We start from the raw sequence: 24,272 nt of genomic DNA, 5'->3' as shown, positions 1-24,272 counted from the left end.
GCTTACACTCACATCTGGCGCACCAGCAGAGCAAATCTTTACGCGCGAGGCATCATTGGCTGAGAACCCGTGCGTGTCACGGAGAAGACGGCGAGCCCGTAAACAGCTGATGAACGAGCCAGTAAACTAGTTACAGCGGCTGTTGTCTCGGTCAGTTGGTCTCTGGGATCACTCTGCAGCAGTTTATCGAGCCGCGGGCTGATTGGGTTTTTCTTTCCCGACTGGAGCTGTCCACGGTGCTGAACCATGAACCAAAGCGCAGGAGCAGCGCAGCACACTCGGCGGTACTCAGACGACGGAAAGGTAAGCGTAATCTGGTAATCTGGACTGAATTGTGTCTCATTATACTCCATATTACAAGTATCTTGAGTGGAGTTGTTTGTGTGACACAGGATTCACTCTCAGAAGTGTTTAGGTGATGCTCAACTCTCGGTGGGAGAATAAAGTTGGCAGCTGCTCGGATAAGTTGCGAAGAACCAAACTAAACCAACCGGGGGAAGTTATGAGTCCTTTAAATGACATAACACACTACTGTATGAGTGTGATACTTATGGACAGAGTGTGAATATGTAAACTGTTGTTGTGTTCCTCCAGAGCAGGCAATATGTAACATGATTGATAAATCATTTAGCAGGCAGGCAGAACAAACGGTGCTCCCATTGGAGGACACACACACACTCTCTCTCTCTCTCTCTCTCTCTCTCTCTCTCTCTCTCTCTCTCTCTCTCTCTCTCTCTCTCTCTCTCTCCCCCCCCTCTCTCTCTCCAGTGAATCCATTGATTTAAAGATTTATAGAATTTTGAATTCTAAAGACAAATATAGAACGGCAAATATTAAGATTTAATATCAAACCTTAATACTGAATGCCTTTATTTTGTCTTTCTTTAAGTGAGACGAGTGGAATCTGTTGTTGCTGGAGTAAACATGTGCTTCAATGTTTAAAATAGCTTTAACCTACATAGCAGGGTAGATCACTGTCCATGCAATGGCCTATGCCCAGACTGCACAGACACAGGGGACCATAAAGTCAGGGGCCCTGACTCAAAATGCTGCTGAAAAAACACACAAAATATAACAAAAAGATGCTGAATGACCAAAAGTATACACAAAAAATAACCACAAAGAGACACAAATATACTACAGGGATGAAAAACAGCCACAAAAAGATTCTAAATGACTGAAAATAGATACAAAACGATGACATAGAGGAAAAAAATGACACCAAAGACACACAGAATAATTCAAAATAGATGACGTAGAAATAAAGGTCCAAAAATAGATGCAAAACCAGCACAAAAAGATGCAAAATGACTAAACATAGATGAATCAATTACAAAGACATACAAAATAACTAAAATGAACTTAATATGACCACAACAACAAAGTGACTAAAAGTAGACTCTGAATGTGGTCGTCTTGTCCCTACGTAGATAGAGAGGGGGGCCTCTTACATGTCTGTGCCCAGGGGCCCATTCTCTCAGGATCTGTCCATAGTGACTTGATTTTATGAACAGCAAAGTTTGGTCTGTGGTAGGTGCAAAATTGTTCATTACATCACAAGGGTTTAATGGTGATCTCAGACTCAGCGTAGTTTGTCAAACTAAACTTTCATCTGTCTGTCTGTCTGTCTGTCTGAGCTGCAGCAGCATGAGCTCTACTGAGCTGCTGCCCCTCTTGGTGGCATCATTAATGTGATGGCATACCTACATGTCGATGTTAGTATAAGATGTGATGATAAGATCAATATAATGTATGATAAGATAGGAAGTTTTTTCATCCCAGAGGACATTTTTGTACCCACAATGCTCAATATACATGGTAAAATGTCAAATAGTGTGTATTCATTATAAACACTATATTTTAATGTTTATACATACATTTCAGTGGTGGCTGGACCACAGAAGGTGCTAGGGCGCCGGCCCTCTTGCTCCACATTGAAATTATTATTATTTTTTTTAATTTTTCATTATTTTCATCCTATGAAGACAATTGTTTGGTCAATGAGTAGCTTATAATGTATTTTCTGCAATAAAATCCACTAAAAACATCGGTTCCACATACACACTCATTAAGAGGTTGCGCACGCAGCTTGCTGTGCTCTATGGACGAATACATGGGATCTTGGGGTGTAAAAAAGTCTCGCCCGTTTGTTTTTTTCTGATGGGTGACGCGTGACCCTGAAACTGAAACGATAGTTGTAGAGGGAGCGACCACAACATGGAGCCGACCGGTGTTCTTAACTGTTAAATCTCTCAAACTAAATCTGTTTAAGAAAAGATCACTAACAGACAAACTTGTTAAAACAACTTCGACTCCATCAGCGCAATGTTACAGTTGTCATGACAACCAGTGAGAGAGGAAAATAATATGAACGATACGATCGTTTCAGAAGATGTTTGTAAAAACTTCACATCTAACTGTTGTGATGCTCAGAAACTGTTTGTTTTAGTTATGTTCACTTAAGCAACAACGTGTCAATCATTATCTTAAAACTATGCTTTTGAGGTTATTGATGAAATAGGGGAAATATGAACTGTGTCTGTGTACATTATATTAACATGATCTTCTCACTGTTTCTTGCCAGGACAGTTTATATTTTTCTGCGAGAAAGTCTGCTATATTTATGACAAAGCCCCCCCTGAAAGCCACCACTGATAAAAAAAGATAAAATACAAATACATAAAAAAATAAAGGGGATTATGAATTTGATTATGATTACAAATAATTACTAAACTGTGCCAACACCTTGCTGTACGAGCATCTTTTTTTACTAGATTTCTATATAACCAAGTAAAAACAAAGTACAGAAAGAAGCATCAGCACTTTATTGTATACTTTATTACAAATGTCAAGGCAAGGCAAGTTTATTTGTATAGCGCCTTTCAACAAGGCAACTCAAAGTGCTTTACAGAATACATTACATCAAAAGACATAAGATATAAAAGAAAAGGGCAATATAAATTGGCACATAGAGTTAAGTAAAGTAAAGCTACAGTATAACATGAGATATGACTCCCCAATCTGATTTAATAAAAGTCAGTGGCAAACACAGAATTGAACCCTTCATTTGGAAGAACTGAGCAGTGGAGCACAAGTTTTCTTTCAGATATATGGTGCATTGAATATGAACACTGCTTCACTGTAAAGTTTTGATCCTGGGGACAGTAAGCAGACCTGTCTCAGCAGAACATCTGAAATTCAGTGTGTCCCTAAACCATTTAGTGCTTTGTGATCCAACATCTTCACAATAAGTCTTTGACACACAGGAAGCCAGTCCAGAGATCTGAGAACTCAACTGATGTTTCACTTTCTTCACTAAGCTGCATGTTTCTGATTTACTTTTTAGAGATAAATGTGATTACGAGGGGAGTGTACCTATGTTCCCAGGGTCTTACGTTCCCCGCTTTGTATGTGGTCTGTTATTTTTTCCACTATCTGCGCTGAATTCTCCAGCAAATAGGCCTATGTCGACCCTAACACTCTCCCCTAACCCTGACCCTAACCGTAATATCTAACCCTGACAAAATACTGAGTTAAATCAGCAAAGGCAGAGGCTTATGCCACCGGGGAACATAGGACCCGGGAAACATCAGAATGACCTCATTAAGAGCATACAGAATACATGAAAGTGTGAATGGGAAAATAAAAGCTATATGATCTGTATTAAAAAGTGTGTAGGTGTGCGTGATAAAAAACAATATGAGTTTTCAGAGTATTCAGTTTGAGAGAGATGATAATAGTACATGGCACTAATCTTTGATGCTGTCCAGCAGTTGAGAAATGAACATGTTAACACGTAGCATGTTAGCATGGGTGTTACCAACAACTGGTAGACAACTTCATAAACAAACACAATCTGCTATATGACAGCCAATTTGGATTCAGAAGAAACCACTCAACTGCTGTAGCTTTAACTGAGTCTGTGGAAATCATTACTGATGCTATCGACCAGAAACTACATTCAATAGGAATTTTCATTGACTATGATATTTTCATAGGTAAACTGGAGAGGTATAGTACAGGAATGGGTCGAGAGCTACCTACACAAGAGATATCAATTTGTGAAATTAGGTGATAATACATCAACTTGCTTGAACATAGTTTGTGGGGTCCCACAGGGGTCAGGTCTTGGTCCAAAGCTGTTTATACAATGTATAAATGACATATGCAAAGTATCTAATATTCTGAAATTAATATTATTCGCGGATGATACTAATATTTTCTGTTCTGGGTAGGATTTGAACCAATTAGTGGAAACAGTAAATAATGAAATGGCCAAGCTTCATGTGTTGTTAAATATAAATAACCTATCACTAAATCTAGAGAAAATTAATACATGCTGTATGGGGGAAAAATTAAAGTTAATGGACTGAATATTGAAAGGGTTAGTGAGAACAAAGTGCTGGGAGTGATTATCGATGACATGTAAAGTTGAAAGCCATACATAAGCCATTTAAAAAGTAAGCTGCCCAGGAGTGTGTCCATAATTTGGAAGCCACAAAAACTACTAAGTCAGAAGGCACTTTATCTGCTGTATGTCACACTGGTCTCTACACACCTACAATACTGTGCAGATGTGTGTGGACACACTTATTAAGGAAACAAACACCCCCTGCTCATAATCCAAAAAAAGAGCTTTGAGAATTCTACATTATGTCAATTATAGGGCACATACAAATCAATTATTTATCAAATCAAAAATACTCAAATTATATCATTTAATACGCTTTCGAACAGTACAGATGATGTATAATGCTGCCAACAAAAGCATCCCCCACGACCTGCAAAAACAATTTTTAGACAGAGGGATGAGACACAGTTCTGAGATGACTGTAGAGAGAAATATACAATCTACATTAAAATCCTTTATTATGTCAGTAACGGGGGTCCGACAGTGGAACAAACTAAGCAGCAAGGTAAAAAAAAAAGAAGAGAAAAACTGAATGTCTTCAAAAAAAAGTATGTAAATTTAATTTTGAATCATAACAGAATGACCCAAGATATAGACAAAAAGGCAGGGGTCAGCAGACACTGTGTTGAGACAGGATGGGAGAAAAAACAAAAAAAAACACCCAAATAGCTGACTCTGAAAATCACAGTACAAGGAAAAGGTCAACTACTGCTTAAGCAGGATGTTTTCTTTTTTCTTTTGTTTTGTTTTGGCTTTCCACCGATTTATTTTACTCTTTTATATATATATATATATATATATATATATATATATATATATATATATATATATATAACATGTAACAAGAATGTGCAGATGATAGATACTACGGCAAGCTGGTACACTGTGATTCTGTTAAAACAAGAAAAATAGTATGATGAAGATAATTTCCGTGGGTAATGGGGGCGGGACCAGATAAGCTTTTGCTTCTCCTGCTTTCCCTTTCGGTCATGTGAATTGTAAACCAAGATAATGTGTGATGATGATTTATCCAACTGGCATGCCCGAAATTAACAAATAAATAAACATGTTGACTTGAAGCATGCAACATTTAGCTTCTTAGCATGTTTGGCTAGTGCCACATGTTAACATATAGCATGTCATGTAAAAGTACTACTGAGGCTTTTTGCAGTTTGGTTGACTTTAGAGGTAGGTTATCATGACAATATTTTCTCACTCATCATGCAGGGTAGTCTGATAGACTTCAACACTTGGTCAACATTGTGAAATTTAGACACAACTACTTGGTTAGGTTTAGAAAAAAACAACAACATGGTCACGTAACTTAAAGAGGACCTACTATGCTTTTCCATCTTTTCTGACTATCAATGTAGTTATCATGTTTTATATTCACGTTTATTAATACCTAAGCGTCAAATAATGAAGTACTTGCATTTAGACATGAGCCCTGCCGGTTGTCTATGTTGGCTGTACTCATCTCTGAACACTCGGGTGTCTGTCTCTATCAGAGATTTCTTTGAATTTCTGGACTTTGTCTCCGTAGAATAATCCTGACTTCGCTATTGGTCATGCTGCTACACACAGGCTCAAACTGTGAGCTGTGAGTTCAGTCACTTTTATGCTTTTATTGGTGTTTATTTTGGAAGTTAACCTGTTAAAGCTAACATTAGCATGTTGCGCAGCTAGTGTGGCTAGCTTCCATATAGACAGTGTTTTCAGCTGCTGATGTAACTGATTCCATATATGGTAAGGGGCGTAACATTTCCCAGTACGCAGTATAAATAGTTGACCAATCACAGCAGAGCAGACCAGCCGACCAATCAGAGCACACTGGGTTTTTCGGGGGGGCAGAAGCTCGGACAGAGCCTGCCACACAGAGGTGCTGCATGGGTGCTGCAGCAATGGACAATATGAGAACTATAATGTTTTTCTTAAAGATGAAAGCATGTAAACCTATTGTAGTTGACACGAAAAATACAAAAATATGACCCTGAAAACTAGCATCATAGGGCCTCTTTAAAGGCTTACTCCATCTGCATTCTTTTTCTGTTTTTTTTTTTCAAATAGAAATGCCCCCTTCTTTGGTAACCTACCTAGGCAGGTAGATTCCCAGTCAGAAAGGGCTGTCTGACAACAAGGTAAAGCTGTGAAAGTATTCTAAATACAGTGTACACATGGACTAGTATCGATATATTATTATCGATGTATAATATATACAAGCTGAGAGTGAGAGTGTGTTGGTCATGATATGCTCAATAGGAAAACAAATGGACTTGTTTATGTCTAGATGGAAAGTCAGTAGATCAATGTCATCATGCTTCTCTATATGTTCTAAATATAATGGCAAAAGAGCTAATCCATGCTGAGAAGTCGGATTTGATGGATTGACAGTCTAATGGACGAATAGACCAACCGATTATTCAGTTGCTATTTCTAGAGCCACGCTAATAGTGTGAAATAATAGTTTATCTCTGAGGAACAGACATTCCTTTCAATTAACTTAGCTATATGCTACACTCTTTGTGTGTCTCATTACATCCAGCATTCTGTAGCCATTAAACCCAGCTGCAGAAAATGGAAAATGAGGACAATCATGACATTGCCCCTGTGGGCTTTGAGAGAAAAATAAAGGTGTGAGTATTGCTGGTGGCTATCCAGTTGTTCATTTTCATGCCTCCTCCAGTCTATCCATTAAACTGAGTATGTGAGCGGTACAATTTTTCTTTGGAGACCAACAGTTTTTCTAATGATATTAACATATGGACAATCTGACTAATAGAAACACAGTGTTACATCTGTTTATGAGGTTCTTACTTTTTCTCTGCCATCTGTCTGAAACTGTTATTTTCTTTTAGAATGAACTCTTAAGGTGTATTTTATCAAATTAGGAAATTGTTTGTAATGTAGTAATAACATTTCTCATAAGCTTTTTTCCTTTGTGTGATTGTCAATTAAAAAAAGGAATTATTAATATAGTTTAAAAAATAAATTTTCTAGCATTATTAAAATGTGGGCATTAGATAGCTGAGACACAGATTAAACTGAATCACACCACAGATGTTTTGGTGACCCAGTGGCGATTGCTCTAAGACTGCAAGGGAAGCTCAGCTTTCCCTAAAATGTCACCAAAAAAGAAAAAAAAAATTGGTGAAATATCTACTGCTGTGTGTACATTTCAATTACTAAATATGCACTAGAAAGCCTTCATCTTTTGTTCAGAATCAGCTCCTCATCACAGGTAACCGGCACAACTTCCTTCCCATTCATCCCCACAGCACCACAGCGCTTTACACAGTCGGATGCTCAGCTTCTACTGACTTCAATGGGGAAGCGTAGAGCGGGTTGCAGCCAAGCTAGACGCTCATAGGAAAAATGCTGGGCTTTGTCCCTCCCATCGGACACTCAGCGTCTCTGGAGGTCTATGGAACAGTGGGCTGGCCCGGACGCTCGGCTTCTGCATGATGATTGGATGAGCTGTCTGAGGCGGAATCCTGTTTTGATTGACAGCTAAATGAGCGAATCAACACTCTTGAAAAATAAACATTCAGCATTTAAGCAGCCTAGCTCTGCTGACCATTGAGAGGACACTGGTCAAGTCCCTGGAAAAGAAGCCAAGTTGGTACAACAAGGTCACAGATCATTTTCTTGAAAAGGAAGGAAGGAAGGGTGGAATTTACATATAAATAAACAAACACATTTACGATGTAGGCCGGAAAAATAACCCTCCTTGAAAGACCAGCAGTTGGTAGATATTCTGCATGATATATTCATTATTATTGGGGAATTTGATGTATATTTGCTTTGCTCACATGGTATTTGATATATTTTTATTGTATTATAGTCATGCATTTTGTATTGCCTGCTCATTATATTAGTCAGAAACGTTGTTTGTCATGCTGCTGCCTATCTTGGCCAGGGCACTCTGAAAAAAGAGATTTTAATGTCCGCTAGCTCTTCCTGTTAAATAAAGGTTAAATCAAAACAAATCTCTGTAGAGAAGCTCACATTGAAAGGATTGCTAACCACAGCTGTGGTCACACAGTTTTTATTGAATGGTAGACTGCCATTATCTTACTTGCATTCCTCAGCAGGAATGTTGTTATCAAAAGCAATATATCACCAGGATATAAAAGTGCTCTGGGGCTGGACTGCATCTGCTTGTGGGTAACACTGTAGATAAAAGGCACATGTTGCAACAGTGGGTGTTTGCTTTACTGCACTGTCTAATTTAAAGAGTGAAGAAAAATCAACTGTGAAACACCTTAAGCATTTTACATGTAGTCACTTCATGTGTCATGGGAGGATTGGATAGCTATCAGATACAAAAAGGCAAAAAACATTAAAGACTGAGTGAAATCCAAGTGTTCAAATCATTTCCTGAGGTGGTTATGTACATATTCTTAACGCATCCCAACTGTAGCTATGTAGCCTCCACAAGGTCTGTTCATGTGATGATAGCAGCTGGTTACACTGAAATCACTTCTCTCCCTTTCTGATTAAAGCTACAGTAAAAAAGGGCTGCAGTATTTTTCTGATCCCTGATCAGTCAAATCGCTGAATGTTCTGTGTGGAAGAGGGAGCACTGTGAATGAGAGCCAGTGAAGATCCATTCAAGGGAGTCATCGATGTGTTTGTGTTAGCTTATCAATAGTTGCCTGCTCGCTAAAAGGTTATAGTTAAACTAAACTGAAAACTGCAAGTGTAACTTACCAAACAGCTTCAGGTGCATTGCCACCTTGTTCTGGACAGGAACGGTGCCAACCTTGATTAAACAGAGACGCATATACAGTGCTGTGAAAAAGTACTGACCTCATTACAGATTTCTTCTGCCCTCTATTTTTGGGGAAAATGTTCTGTGGACTGACGACCTTACCTTTTTGTAAGGTGTGCGTTTGGTTACATCTGGTGTAAAACTAACACTGCATTTTAGAAAAAGAACATCACAGCAACATTCAAACATGGTGGGGGTAGTGTGATGGTCTGGGGCTGCTTTGCTACTTCAAGACCTGGACGACTTGCCGTAATTGATGGAACCATGAATTTTGCTCTCTACAGGAAAATCCTGAAGGAGAATATCCGCATATCAGTTTGTGACCTTAAGATCAAGCCCACTTAGGACACACATGCTGCATGCAGCAGGACAAGGATCTGAAGCACACCAGCAAGTCCATCTCTGAATGGCTCAAAGAACCCAAAATTATGGTTTTGGAGTAGCTTAGTCAAAGTCTGGACTTAAATCTGATTGAGATACTGTGACATGACCTTAAACAGGCCACAACATGTGCCAAAATTCCTCCACAGCGATGTGGAGGACTCATTGCCAGTTATCGCAAACGCCGCCAAGGACCAATTATTAGGCTGAGGGGGCAATTACTTCTTCACATAGGGCCAGGTTGGTTTGAAAAGCTTTTTCACCATTATAAATTAAATCATCTATTAAAAACTGCATTCTGTATTTACTGTATTTACAGTATTTATTGGCTGATATTAAAATGGGTTTGATGAAAGCATTTTTGTGACAAAAAAACAAGAACAGAAGATGTCTGGGAGCAAATGTTTTCACAGCCCTGTGTGAAAGAAAGTGGCTTAAAGCTCATCTGGATTTCTTCTGGATATGACACTTGAAATATTGGATGTTGATGATGTATGTGATCTCAGGGCTGTCAGACACCACTACATTAAAAACAGACAGGATTCTGTAGAGGACATCAATGCATTAGCTCATGAATACTTCCAAAAATCATTGTCTGTGAACACAGCTGGTCACTGCATCCACAAATGAGTTGAAACTCTACCATGCAAAGAGGAAACCACATATAAACCAGATCAGAAAAAAAGCTACTGCATTCTCTGGGTCCAAGCTCATTTAAGATGGACTGAGGCCAAGTAGAAAACTGTCCTGTTTTCTGACAAGTCAACATTTGAAATTGTTTGGTAATCATGGATGCCGTGGCCTCTGGGCTATTGGGGAGAGGGACCATCCAGCTTGTTATCAGTTCTAAACCCAGCATCCGTGATGGCATGGGGGTGCATCAGTGCACATGGCATTGGTCACTTGCACATTTGTAAAGGCTGAATAGATACAGGTTTTGGAGCAGCATATGCTGCAAAGTAGACAACGTCTTTTTAGGGAAGGCCTTGCTAATTTCAGCAAGATGAAGATTACTCTTTAGCATGAACATTTACAAGAACATAGAACTGTTTAATTCAATAAATAAGTAAAAGGTAAGGAAATATATCTTGCAAAGGTTGTGTGTTGTAACCATAGTTCTATGAACACAGTTTGCCAGCAAATTGAAGAACAGCAGTTCGACAAAGATATCGGGCTCTGACTGTGCTCATGGTGCATGCTCATGCTGAGGTAACAGCAGCGGTGTTGTCGTTATACACACAAAAGGAGTCACAATTTCCTGACTCTGAAGAGATGTCTCTGAGATCTCTCTGAGATGTCCTCTCCATTACTCAAACAAACAGTAATCTGCTCTCTCTTCACTTTGAGGATGAGAAACTGTAATAGTGACAGGCTGTTAATTTCTTGTAAAGTCATGATAACCAAATAAAGAACAAAATAACTACATTTTCCACTTTAGGCAGTAGGACAAAAAGGGATGAAAGCCTTGACAGCAAGTTCATAAACTATGCTCATGCAGGTCCCACAAAATATGGCAACTCTATAAGATCGGAAAAAATAGAGCTATGGGGCACTGAATTTGATTCATTCACCGTTTATCAGACCCCAAAAGAGACAAGACTTAGCTAGCTAGCATACTTCGCCGTGAGTTTCAGGGACAGTTGTTCAGTTAGCTAAAATTCGGTCAACAGAAAACCCAGTGCCAGGGGTTACAGTGGGCTGGTGGCCAGGTGCAGTGCTAGGCTAACCTGTGCAACCACAGCAATAGAAAGTTTGCTGATCAACAGGGGAGTTGGGCGGTCTGGGATCAGCAAAGTCTCTGTTAAATTCTAATCCTAGCCCAAACCATTTCTCCTGCTGCTGAAAATATCCTAGAGGAATCACTAGCAGATAAACAGGAGCTCTGAGCCTCTCAAAGTGGTGTTTGTTCAAGCTAGCATGCCTTTTCTCCAGCATCGAGATACAGATGAATGTATCCTGGACTTTTTTTTGCTACAAATGACAAGTTCAGTCCTTCCAGTGAGCAAACATTTTGCTTTGGCCAATAAAGCACACATATCAACACACGGTAACAAGGATGTCTTCACGGACAGTCCACTGAGTGATTTCACGGAAATCCCTTCAGCACATTAGAGCTCACCAGAGAGAGACCCAGACGCCACAGGGAGCTCCCACTGTGGAACAGATGGGCTCTTGTTATATGATTCCATGTATTGTTTCAGGAGAATGGGTCTGAACAAGAACCTTTCACTTAAACCAATATATGGGAAGAAATCTGTGGCATCTCCCAAAGTCCTCCATGTGGGTTTAGACACTCAATTAACTGGTAAACCTAATGTCTTGTGACGTTATAAGAATACATGAGGGTTGAATTAAAACCCAAGCAGACTAGGAACATTCTGCTTATGCTTATAACTGACAAGCAAGTAAGACACAAACTGAAGCGCTTTCACTACTGAACCTTGAGAGACAGCAAAAGACTATAATTCCGCAAGTGCTTTATAGTGTTTGACAAGTGGCAGTGTTTTTCATTTTAAATAAGTATGGTTCTAGACAGATGTCAGAAAGTCCACAACAGGATTTGAATTGCTATTGAAAGACTGCAGAGAAGCGACATACTGCTTACAGACAGCAGGATGAATCCAGCTGTCAGCTTTTTGTACGCAGTTGGCTGCCCTCCACATGATGAAGTCATGAGAAAAATCCTTGAAATTGGTTCAACTCTTACTTAACCACTGCCAGTTGTATCATTGGTTTGTTGCATATAAGCTTCTTAAATGTTATTGGGCCATTGTAATTGGAAAACAAATAACACAGACAGGATAAGAGTGCAGTATTTGTCATCAGATAAATCTGAACACAGTACCATTTTCCCATTACAATAATTTTTGCCTTTGCTCTTACCTAATACATTTTCTTATTTTCTACTCTGACGCTCATCAAGCACATTTGAGTGAAGTGTCAAACCAAATTACAGCAGTGTCCGTTTAAATATTGCTAGTTTTTTTTGGCGCCAGTGCCATATGAAAGAGGTGTAATGGATGAACAGCTGGAGAGCCAATCTGAGTCTTGCTCTGAAAGGCGATGATTGTGATTGCAGTTCCACAGCAATTCTCTCCGCTTGGCTCTGCAAGGCGTACAGAGTGCAAAGCTAAGAAGACAGGTGGAGGCAAGCATGCAATGTAAAGGTGTAAAGTGTTCTCATTATTACATGATGATTATATGTTATCCAGATTATTTCACTGCACACTGTTGGCTTCACTGTTGTACAATCAGTAGCACAGGAAGGGGGGTGCTGCCGGGGCTGGTGGCTGCAGGGTGTAACATTACTGTTTAATTTAAGAAATGTTTTTGTGGAGCAACTCCGTTCTACAGACCTGTCGATCAAATCAACTAATTGTTTGGGCGAAAAAATTGTATGTCAACAAACACATTATTTAATCAGAGACAGTCCTGGTTTTATCTTTAAATATGCCTGTGAATATTGTCATTTGTAAAGTCAAAAGCAACTGGACTTGGTTATTTGTCGAGGAAGACGTTTCACCTCTCATCCAAGAGGCTTCATTAGTTCATTAACGCATCTGACCAGGCTGGGACTGTTCCAACTGTCCGGTGTGGAGATCCAGGTCACTAGATGTTAACTACCTGTTTCTCCACACCAGACAGTTAGAGGCATAAGTCCCGTTATATTTTTCACAATGAGGGGAAGATCTGAGGGCCGTCTGTCAGGTTGTCAGATTATAACGCTGAGGACAATCTACTTTAACTACATTATTCAATCCTGTTTGTAGCCAGTACTGATAACATCATCTTCACTTGACATGAACATGAGTGTTGAGAGGTTACACTGAACATGTACTATGCTGACTGTTCGCAGAGCGGCTGCTGCAACACCGGCTCCATCAGGCGTGAGAGCAGTGCCATAGTGGTGCGAATGTGCACTGCAGAGCCGCTGTAAAATGTTGTTCATGGTGCTGCTGCTAGACCGCCTCGTTAGATGCATGCATGCAAGTGTCAGTCTTTTTTTGAAAGGCTGAACGCCAACAAATGTGGATTGAATCAGAATATTGTGTTGACAAAAATGTGTTGTGCATGTTGGAAATGATTCTGTCTTTTGTCAATATTTTTTTTGCTTTTGGATATGTTTGAATCACACGAGTTGGAAACAATCCTACGCAGCCGTAGAAAAAATAAGAAGACGTCACTCAATCATGCATTCATATATTCATTCATTCAATGTTGTTTTTATAAGCTCACTTTAGCAGGGCTCTGTAATGTTGAGGTTGTCTGGGAGCAAATGAGTCTCACTTAGGTATACTTAGGTACATAGGTACCAGTCCCAGATTTACTGCAGGTTATAAAGGACGATGTAAAAAACCCTGTTATAATGCATAAATAGTTGCCGTTTTTAAATGTAAATGTTTGAGGGGAATATCTTCTTTTCAATGAAATTGCTGCTTTGAAAAAAAAAGAAGAGTAAAAGGAAATTACATCAAAATGACCTGTATAAATCACAGTAGTATTATTATTAACTCATCATGTTCCAATTTAATTGAGGCTTGCCAAGAAAGTACCACCAAGGCCCACTACAGACTGAGTTATTTGCCTACACGGTGCTGAAGGTGACCCACCATCCCAAGTATCTCTTGCTAGCTTGGTACTATATTTCCTGATTGAAATTTCAGTTTCACAGTTGTGTTTGTGTGATTTTGATTATTGATAAGTTGTTTCTGTACACAATGCGAGAAATCACAGCGTTTACTAATTTTAGCAGGTAGTAATTTCTCGATTTCTTGTTTGTTTCTTGTTTTGTTTTTTATCAAAGTAGATTTAAATAAATAAATGAAAAAGCCTAAAGCTCCCAATTGTCCACATCCATCAATATGTTCCTCAGCTTTTTTAAAGCATTCAGTGAGGCGTGCAGCCTAATTGAGCGCTTTGCAGCTTCCCCTCTGGAAATCCCAGGAGCCAAAGTCAGCAATCATGCAAGTATAAGCATGAAGCCTAATTTGCCCATCACTAAAATTAAGTAATGCACAGGTCTTTAGGTAGATGTAGAGTTCATACAGTCGGTGTTTACAGGGAAAATACAGGGAGTGTTTTATCAAGTATTATTAAATTCAAGAATACAGCAGAACAACAACCTGCACGTTTTTGTAATGGACAGGACATCAATTAAGACTCAACCTTTACTGTGGCATATCCACTGACATGAGAGATTTTAAAATGTGACTGAATACTGCCCCCCTTGGCTTGCTGCTGAGATGGTGTTCAAATGTGGTGGACTTCCAATGACACAGAACACTTTCATGTCAGTCTGGATTGAGGGCAGGCCCTGAAAAACATCTGCTACTGGAAAGAAATTAGGGATGCAATAAGCCTCCAGTCTTGGGGTATCGAACTGGAATGGAATTCCTTAACCTTTCTCAGTTGCCTTTTGCAGCTTGGAATATATGGTTTCTAATATGTGTCCAAACTGATGCTCAGTTAATTGGTCACGTGGCTGTATATACTGTACTTTGTTGTAACCACATTACCCCCAATCATAGGAAGCTGATCAACAGGTTTTTCATATCATGGATTTGAAGGAATTTAGAGTGTAAAGGTTATCCCATGTTTGGTGTTTTTAGTAGTCTAAAAAGTGTGTTGAGTAAAGGTAAATTGACTTTTATAGAGCCTCTCTAGTCTTCTGACCATTGAAGAGGCTTTTACACTACTTGTAACTACTACTACTACTTGTGTGTGTGTGTGTGTGTGTGTGTGTGTGTGTGTGTGTGTGTGTGTGTGTGTGTGTGTGTGTGTGTGTGTGTGTGTGTGTGTGTGTGTGTGTGTGTGCATGTGTGCGTGTGTGTGGTGCGGACATCGCTTTTCCTGATGTGTTATCAGTGAATATGATTTCCGGGTCCAAGCCAGTCCAAGCCTTGTATTTCTACAACATCACATGGTGTATTCCCCGTTGTTTGAACAGACCTGAGTTTTTAAAAAACAACTTCATTGTCATTTTACTTCTTTCTTATCAATAAAAAAAGATGTCTAACTGAAGAAAGAGGTGATCGTAATTGTTCACATTGTACAGCAACTTTCTATTCCATTTGTATCGTGCACCAAGCACTTCATTCAGCACGGTAATTTCACACCATCAAAACAGACAGTTTATCTCCTATGTAACAGTTAATATCTCCTAATAATGAGCAAAACCTTTTGACCAACAATGCCCCCCCCCAAAAAAGTGTCACGTACGAGTTAATATCTTGTATGTTTTTGCCAACAATGTCCAAAAAAAAAAAAAAATCAACTTGCCTTTCAGGGCTTCCATAGATTTAACAATTTAGGAAGGAAAACTTTTCATGTCAAGCTAGGAGTTTCACTGATATTCCAAGAGTACAAGAAGCATGACAGAGGCTTATTTGCTGTTTAAAGTTAATGAGTTAGTTCCTCAATCAGGAGAAAAGTGTTTGAAGTAACAGTTAGAATATATACCAGATAACTGCTGATTAAGATGTCAGTTGATTTCATTACATAATGTTCTTACATGCATAGGTGCTTTTGAGCATCCACTTAGCCATTATGCACCACACTACAAGTGTATATATGAAATCTTCCCAGTGAACTTGATATGCATGGTAAGTGTTTTCTTGTTTATTAAGTTCTTTTTTGTTTTTGTTTTCCTTTAAGGGATTTTAGGGAAAAAAATATAACTTTTTCCATTTACCTGTTGTGAATTTTAAGCTAAGTTTTGAAATGTCAATGAAGACATGTCATGAGAATATCCAACAAGGTGCAGACAGCGGAAACAGCTCACATCAGTTATGTGAGTTAAATGTTTGCTATGTCAGAAGTAATTTGGCAAAGGTGTTCCCACATCCCATTTATCACATTAACCCTATTTCAAAGGGGCTAAAACCACACTAAACGAGCGTAACAACGTTTATGTGCATTTAAGGAAGTATTATTGCATTTTGCCTTTAACATTCAGAAACACAGCTTAGGTCTTGATTTTGCTGGAATATTTTTCTGAATCTGAATCTGAATTTTATTATCTTGTATTCAAGCCATTTAGGAAATACCTTTGTCTATCTACAGGGTTTGAGGTGAAGTTGAATTAGGGTTTAATACAAACAAGATACCAGAGGTCCGTTTCACGAAGCAGGTTCAACAAACTCTGAGTCTAACCCTGAACTCTGAGTTGATCTACTCTGGGATAGGAAACTCTGAGTTTTCAGTTCCAGAATAGCAGATTTGCGTTAGTTTTATCAACTCGGAGTAGTTTGACCTGGAGTTAAGCGCATGCACCACAAGTAAAAAAAGACAGCATCAATGGAGCCCTGATTCGACGAGTCACCATGGCAACGGGGAAAAGGAGGGCTACGCTACCACTGGAATTGGAAATATTAATGCGCTCATACGGTGAGTTTGAGCATGTTTTTCGCCGAAAGTGTAACATCACTGCAGCAGCTAAAGAGAGGGAGACGGCGTGGGAGAACATTGCTGCTCGGGTCAGTGAGTAATCACAATAATATCACAGGGGAAACTGCTTGAGTGGTAGCCTATTCATTTATTTCATTTAGGTGCATTCCCGTGGGGGAGAAGCACACTTGGCAGCAGCTTAAGATGAAACATAAAAAAAAATGTTTAAACAGGTATAACCTCAGCACAATCTCACGGTGATACCTCATTTTGATCATGTTTTACATTGTAAAGTAAACATTACCGTAAGTGGCTGTTTTATACGTTGTATAAAAAACTCTTTGCAAAAAAACGCAGCGGAACACACAATATCTGCTGGGATGTGAGAGCATGACTTTGGTTGTTAATGTTGGAAATGTAAGGACGGATGAGGTTGTGTATGTAAATGATGGACTGTGACATGAAACTGTACCACTCAAAAAGATAATTGCCTGGAAATGCGACAACATCTATAATCAATAGTTTGATAATCATCTCCTGACGAATATTTAATTCTCTGCGCAGTAATGCTGCACCTTCATCCACGGGATCATTATCAAAAGGACGTGCCATGGTAGCGGCAATAGTCGCCACCTAATATAACTTCTAATGTCTGATTTTTGCAATGATTTTCTCAAAAAAACAGACAGAACTATACTACGCCAAAACTCGCCTGCTGACTGAATGAATGAGGAAATCAAATACTGTGTGTGGCTGAAAGAGGGCGGGGACAGAGAGAAACTCAAGGTTTTCTGAGAAAAACCTGGTCCTGACCAGGTTAGGTTCAGAGAGCATGTTACCATGGTAACTGACCGAGAGTTTAAGTTACCTCTCTCTGTGAAACAGGCTAGAGTTACCCCTCTCTCTCTGGTTTGAGTTACCTCCCTTTGTGAAACGGAAAACTCAGAGTTTCCCTCATTTCAGGGTTAACAGACTCAGAGTTTTCACTAAACCTGCTTTGTGAAACTGACCCCAGGTGCTCAGTGCAGACTATTTTGTCACCCTTGTGCATCTCACTGAGATCTTAACTGTAAACCTATCTACCACAATATTAGACACCCAGAGCAAGTGCTCAAGGAATGGAGCAAGTCTGTGTAGTTTGAGGTGGTGGAGGATTCAAACAAACCGGACTTCACTGTAATTTCTGTCCTGTTTATGTCCAGTGTTGTCACTCTACTTATGCTATACACACTTCTGTTTTATTCCCACACGTGGTCTTTTTCTAAAGGTAACCCTAAGTGGTTTTGTTGCCTAAACCTAACCACATAGTTTTGTTTGAACTCACACCATAGTGGAGCATCGCAATTTGACAGTTGGAGTTTTCAAACAGATGTTTTGATATAGTTTTGCTGTAAACATGGACCCCTATTTCTTCAATGCATCAAGACTTTTCTCTGATTTTTGATTTCCAGTGTGTTGAAAAAGTGATGCCAAAGGGTCTTGGCAAACCACCATATGTGACAGGATGTTCAATATCACAAACCATCATTAGGTGCCCCTCCATCCAACTGATTTCTGCACATTTCCATGTATATATAGTTGATGCTATTGAGAAATCAACTGACAGACCTGTAACACAGTATATTAGTTGCTTTTGTGTGCCAACACTTCAGTCTCCTCCTCATCAGTCAAGGCCTGTCTATTAGGAGATACATTTACCTGTAACCGCACAACTTTAGTATGGTTTTGTACGACCATCCACACACAGCCGGCGTTATCGGAGCCTGAAAGCAGTATCATTTGAAACCAGGTCTCAGAGTAGGAAGATTTAAAAATACCCCCCATGGCGTTGTCGTCTGGACGGCGAAACTGCATACTTTGTTAACGATGATGTCATCTCCCCACCTCGGACCACTAACCCTGGCAGCATCACACAACGACAACAGTGCTGCTGCGTGAGAGGAAGGAGACGAACCCATAGACTGTTTACTGAACTGGACTCTGAGCGACATGCATGGGAATGAATTAGGCCCAGCACATATTTCTCCCTTTCCCCTGATGCTCTGAATAAGGAGCTTAACTGCTCTCTAGTCTCTTTTTATAAATTAAGTTGCAAAGAAGGTGGGGAAAGTCTCTAAATGTAGTGAGAAAGTGGCGCCTGTGAGTGCTTTAGGATGGTGAAGGGGCTCACAGCAGCACCCTCTGCTCGTTGAGAACACTAACTGCAGAGTGATTGGTTCATCAGAGTCCAAAACACCACAAAAGTCTCCAATAACACCAGAAACAGTGACACATTTCTCCCTAGGATGGAGGAGGATTTGGGAAGTCTCCAGATTTGGCAAGAAACTCTCCAATGTTTGTATTCTAAACAACATCTGTTTTTCTCCATTGTTGGTGTATTTCTGTGACAATTACAATGCCACATCCAGGCCTGGCATGTGTACTACAGCGTTTTAAGACATTTTCACAGATTTCGTGTGGACATTCCTTGAACCAAGGCCGTGTGCGGAAAACTTTTTAAGAACGACAGAGAAAAAAAAGGTTGTTTTTGATCGTGTGGACGTACCCTAAATCTAAAACTGCAGAGAAAATTTTCCCAATCTACTCTGCATTTTCAAACAAATTATCATTTTCAAGCAATCATTTTTGTTTTCTTTTGAAGTGAGGTCACTCCCTGGGGCCTCATTGTCAAGCCTCAGAACATGGTTACCTTGCTATTTTCATTGTAGGACCTTGAATTTCATGTAAGGCTTCCAAACAAAAAATAAATTCTGCCTTTTATTTGGAAATGTTCAGGGCCAGTTACATTTTCTTAAAATTAGGTAGAGGCATTCACAGTGCAATAGTCTCTTGCCATTATAGACCTTTACATTTGTAGGAGTGAAAAGGATGACATCTCGTCAGTCTGTGTATGAGCAAGTACATAATCTTTTTCACTTCCCTGTTGAAATTGATTAAAACTGATGCACTCTGTGAAGCACATGTATTAATTGGAAGCCCCTTAGAATGACTTTTTCAGGAGTGGTGCATTGTTCTCAGAAACAACATCCTTGAAAAACCAACCATCTTACAAAACTGGGTCAAACTAACAGTTTTCCAAAACTAATTAATTATTCTCAGCTGTCATTTAATGTTGTGCTCTGCGGATTCAAAACGCAATTATGATAATTTTTTCTCATAACTCTGGTAGTCCCAGGTCTTTATGCAAATTGTGGGGGTCAATACAACAAGATGCTTCCATATCTAAAGAGATGCTGTATAATTCCTGATTAAGTTTATGTGAGTGAGTATATTCTGAATAACATAGTTGCAGGTCTGAGGTTTAAGACCATGCTAAGTACTGTAGACACCTTCTATGGACTGAAAGACAGTGTTTACATATATCAGTGGAATAAAGGCTACATAGAAAAGGTGTGAGGCATGGGTGAAAGGGTGAATTTAATTAAGCGTATCATCTTTTTTTGTTTCTTTGTTTGTCTTCCACCATTCCACAAATAGCTGCTATTAATGAGCTAACAAAGCAGGAGGACACAAATCATCTCTTTTATTTATTTTTTAGTATAGGCTGATGAATAGGAAGAAAAATAGAGACACCCCTATGTTCTATTTTGATGCAGTCTATATATATATATATATATACTGTATATATAAAAGAAAATACTGAAATTTAAAAAAATGTGTTAAAATGATATTGATAATGATATTGAGTCCACAAGAACGAGACGAAATTATAACACTTTTTAAAAATTTCAGTATTTGCTTTTAAGAAACGGTTGATTTTAGCACAGAGCTGTGGTGGTGCAGCAGGTGTCTATGCATAGTACTTGTGTTAGCCTTGTGGTCTACGGTACACAAAGAGGTAAAGCTCGGGAGCTGCCGACAGACGGCAGAGAATGTCCTAGCCTGTCATATTTGGAGGCTTCAGGTCCGTCAGTTGCCGACCCCTGATGTTAAAGAAGCTGCAGGGCTCACGTGTTACGTGTTAGGTGTTTGTGTAATGGTGCTGACGGTACTATCTTCTTACAGTGCTTACATATTGTTCCTGTCTTACCTGTTATCCACTTAGATATTGATATGGCGAGACATCTGGTCTCAGTCTGGAGCCCTGTGTGTGCTTCAAGATTCTGAAGACTAGTAGAAAGAGGTTTAAGTCACCGGTGGCTTTGGGGGTATGACAAATGCGCAGTAAAATCTGGTCTGCACTATCACAGGAAGCGAACAGTTCCACTGTGCATGTGCCATACCCCCAAAGCACCACCATTTTGATTGGTGCCTCTTTCCATGCCTTGGTCCGTTGAATATGAGAATGAGCAGAACTGGAAACTACAGATGAGGCACTAAAGGACATCAGATACATCTTTTAACCCCCAAACTCTCTGACACAGAAACTAATGGCTACTTGTTTGTGTTTCTTTATCAATAACTCAGACACAGGTTGTGTAATGTAATGTCACATCATGCAATACTACGCCATGTCATGTATTTGTGTCATATCAGTTTTGGAATATCCAGGACTTGACTGTAAATGCTGCCCAATGGGCCCCACTGTCTCAGAGTGTAACTAAAACAGGCAATGAGTCATTGTGAACTAATTAGGAGCACCAGATGGTGCCTCAAACGCTGGATTGGCAGCAAATGGTTATTACTTTTCATCTGTGTAATTTTAGCATCAAATTAAAAGAATTGCAGCTTCGAGATCCGTCTTTCCATTGCACCTACCTATTTTAACACATTTTTACAAAGCAGGCCTTGATGAGAAGGGTGTGAAGCTAAATCAATTATAACAACATTGAGCTGATTCACACCAGGTGGCGTGCTAAGCCAAAGACAATTATACCTCAACACCTTGTCCTGTGCAGCAAATCTTTCCGTTCATAACACCAAGAGAATATTAAAGAACTAACTCATAACTTGATTCTGATTAAGAGTTAGTGCAGTGTTAGTGGTTCTCAAACCCGGGTGTGTGACCTTTAGGGCGTGCCTCGAGTTATAAAAGTGGGGTTTGGCGAGGCTCATTATAAATTATGCATGGTTCTGCAATGCTAGGATAGCATGGGTAAGCTTATTAAAGGACTACCAGGTACAAACCTGTTCAACTTGAAGAGGTTTTGATACTTAATACATTGCATTATTACAATTAAATTTGTCTGTTGTGCTTCACAAATAGTCACCAAAGCCGCACACAGCTGCACGGTACCTTTGTCTTCAGATTATATTTTCTCCTTTTACACCTCTTTTCCAGGTGGCTGAGCACTATCTTGCTGCAACAAACAAGAAAGACACAGATATTTGTGCATGTTGCATACATAAACCCACATTCACAAAATCTGTTTTTGGATACCTGTCAATTATGATTACACATAATAAGATGCGGGTGCTTTGTTATCATCCCACTTGTTCAGAGAAGAAGTATTTTGAATAAAGCAGCCATTGGAAAAGAGTTGCCTCCTCTCCACTTGGTAATAGCAATTGTCAGCCCATGAATGGTTTTCCAGAACATGGCTGGTGTGTTCAACCAACGGGGAAAATGTGTGGACAGCTTCCATAGCAACTCGGAATTGGGAGGGGCTGATGGAGCAGATGCCTGTGAAATTTGCTAAAGAAACAAACAAGCCCTGAAAACATGTGAAAAAGAGGGAAAAAGGACTGGAAAAAACAAAATGCTGCCACAACTCTGTATACAGTACACAATCTGAATGTGTAGAGTTCAATGGCCCAACTAGTATCCCAAACCCTTAAAGATTTTGATATAACATTGCCATGATTCACTATGACTGTGTATGTTTTGATGCAAATGATACCAAGATACATTTAAAAAAAACAACCTGTAATCTATGTCCTCTTGGGTGCTATCTACGTTGCATTTGGAGAACATAATCTGCCTTTAAGGTTCCTTTCAAGTGAGATCTATGATTGTATCTCCATCTATACATAGATGGATAGGAGAGGATCTCAAACTTACTTTTGCCGTGTTGTTCACCTTCAGGTGCACTGCAGATATTCAGTGCCCTTTGTTTTGCTTAAGAGTTGCACACTTCCCTTATTCTCCTAGCACACAAACACACACCCCTTCATAAACATTATTGATTATGTTAAGCCTCCGTTAGCAGCGCTGCACTGCTCCACATACCATCCGTCTTCTCAATTTACTATCAACCATTTTGTCCTTCATTGCACCTCCATTTAGACACTCTTAATCCGTGCAGCTTCTATATCTATATCTGATTACACTTGGGTTTACAAGCTTTCTGTGCACGCCCAGTGTCAGAACAAATCCCCACACCTATTGCATGTTATCTTCTGTTGCCACTGCGTGTCCTGCAGAGTGTGATGATGGTGGCGGTCATCCAGTCTGTGGGTAAAAAACAAGATCTGAGGTGTAGGTGAAGAAAGGGCTGGAAAAGCAGCTGTTTAATGTGCCGCAACGCTGCCTCATTATGCTAATCCTCCTGCTAAGAGAGCCTCCATAAGATGCAGACATGCATGAGCTTGAATTGGCTTTGAAGAACAGAACATGCTCAAGGAATAAATCCACAGGGGGCTGTGTTTCCCCTTCTGTGTAAATGTGTGTGCATGGAAGGAAGTGTACTTGATATGAATGCAGTTTGCACCTCTTTCACCCACTCTCTCTCTCTTGTTGAAGAAGAGTGCAGTACTGTGGGCACCATAGAGAAAAACTAAAGAAAGTGGAACATGAAAATACTTGTTGTAGATATACTGTTGGTCTACCCTCCATGCTATGTGTATAAGTGGTGTAGATGTAAGATTGTTTTTAATATTTTGATATTTTTCAGCTGTGAAACCCGGGTCAGTATCATGTTCTGTTGCAGCTGGAATGAACTGACCATGATGGTATTTTTTTAACCTTGTGAGGACTGTTGTTGTTTATGTCATGGAACTTTACAGGCGTGTAGTTTAGAGAAAAATGAAGGTCGAGGTTGAAGATCGGTGTGGTCCGATGGATGAATGGATGGGTGGGTGGATGGATGGATGGATGGGTGGATAGATGGATGGATGGATGGATGGATTGATGGATGTGTGGGTGCGACAGAAACAGAAATGGGAAAGATATACTGATATCCCTCTTAACCAGCATCTCTATAAAGCTTAGGGATATAGGCAGACCACTTGAGTCACATTTGCATTTGCTGCTTCATTCAAGCTTTACAATAATGGCTTACCAGCCAGGGTAAGGATTTCATATGTTTATACTTCCTCCTGCTCTTTTTTGAACAAGTATTACGTATTTCATTTGTGTTTATAAGAAATTGATTGAGTTTATGTGTATGTTTTATTGTTCATTACCTTTTAGTATTTTGTTGTTACAAAAATTTTGTTTTGTGT

The 24,272-nt window shown here is 39.5% G+C and overlaps 1 protein-coding gene across 1 annotated transcript in view; it reads left to right on the top strand.

The window, feature by feature from the left end:
* Positions 1-246: 246 nt before the first annotated feature.
* The window catches only part of LOC310953262 (inactive dipeptidyl peptidase 10-like), a gene marked incomplete at both ends in the record, with an annotated part of 178,181 nt that continues 154,155 nt past the window's right edge, over positions 247-24,272 (top strand). Inside the window, one exon of the mRNA XM_083922227.1 lies at positions 247-303. Coding sequence (XP_083778353.1) covers positions 247-303 — 57 coding nt within the window. The remainder of the gene's footprint in view (positions 304-24,272) is intronic.

Source organism: Echiichthys vipera (assembly GCF_963691815.1).
Source record: "Echiichthys vipera genome assembly, chromosome: 10".
Lineage (NCBI taxonomy): Eukaryota > Metazoa > Chordata > Actinopteri > Perciformes > Trachinidae > Echiichthys > Echiichthys vipera.
The sequence above is the reverse complement of the archived record's forward strand: the minus strand, read 5'-3'. Positions and strand labels throughout refer to the sequence as shown.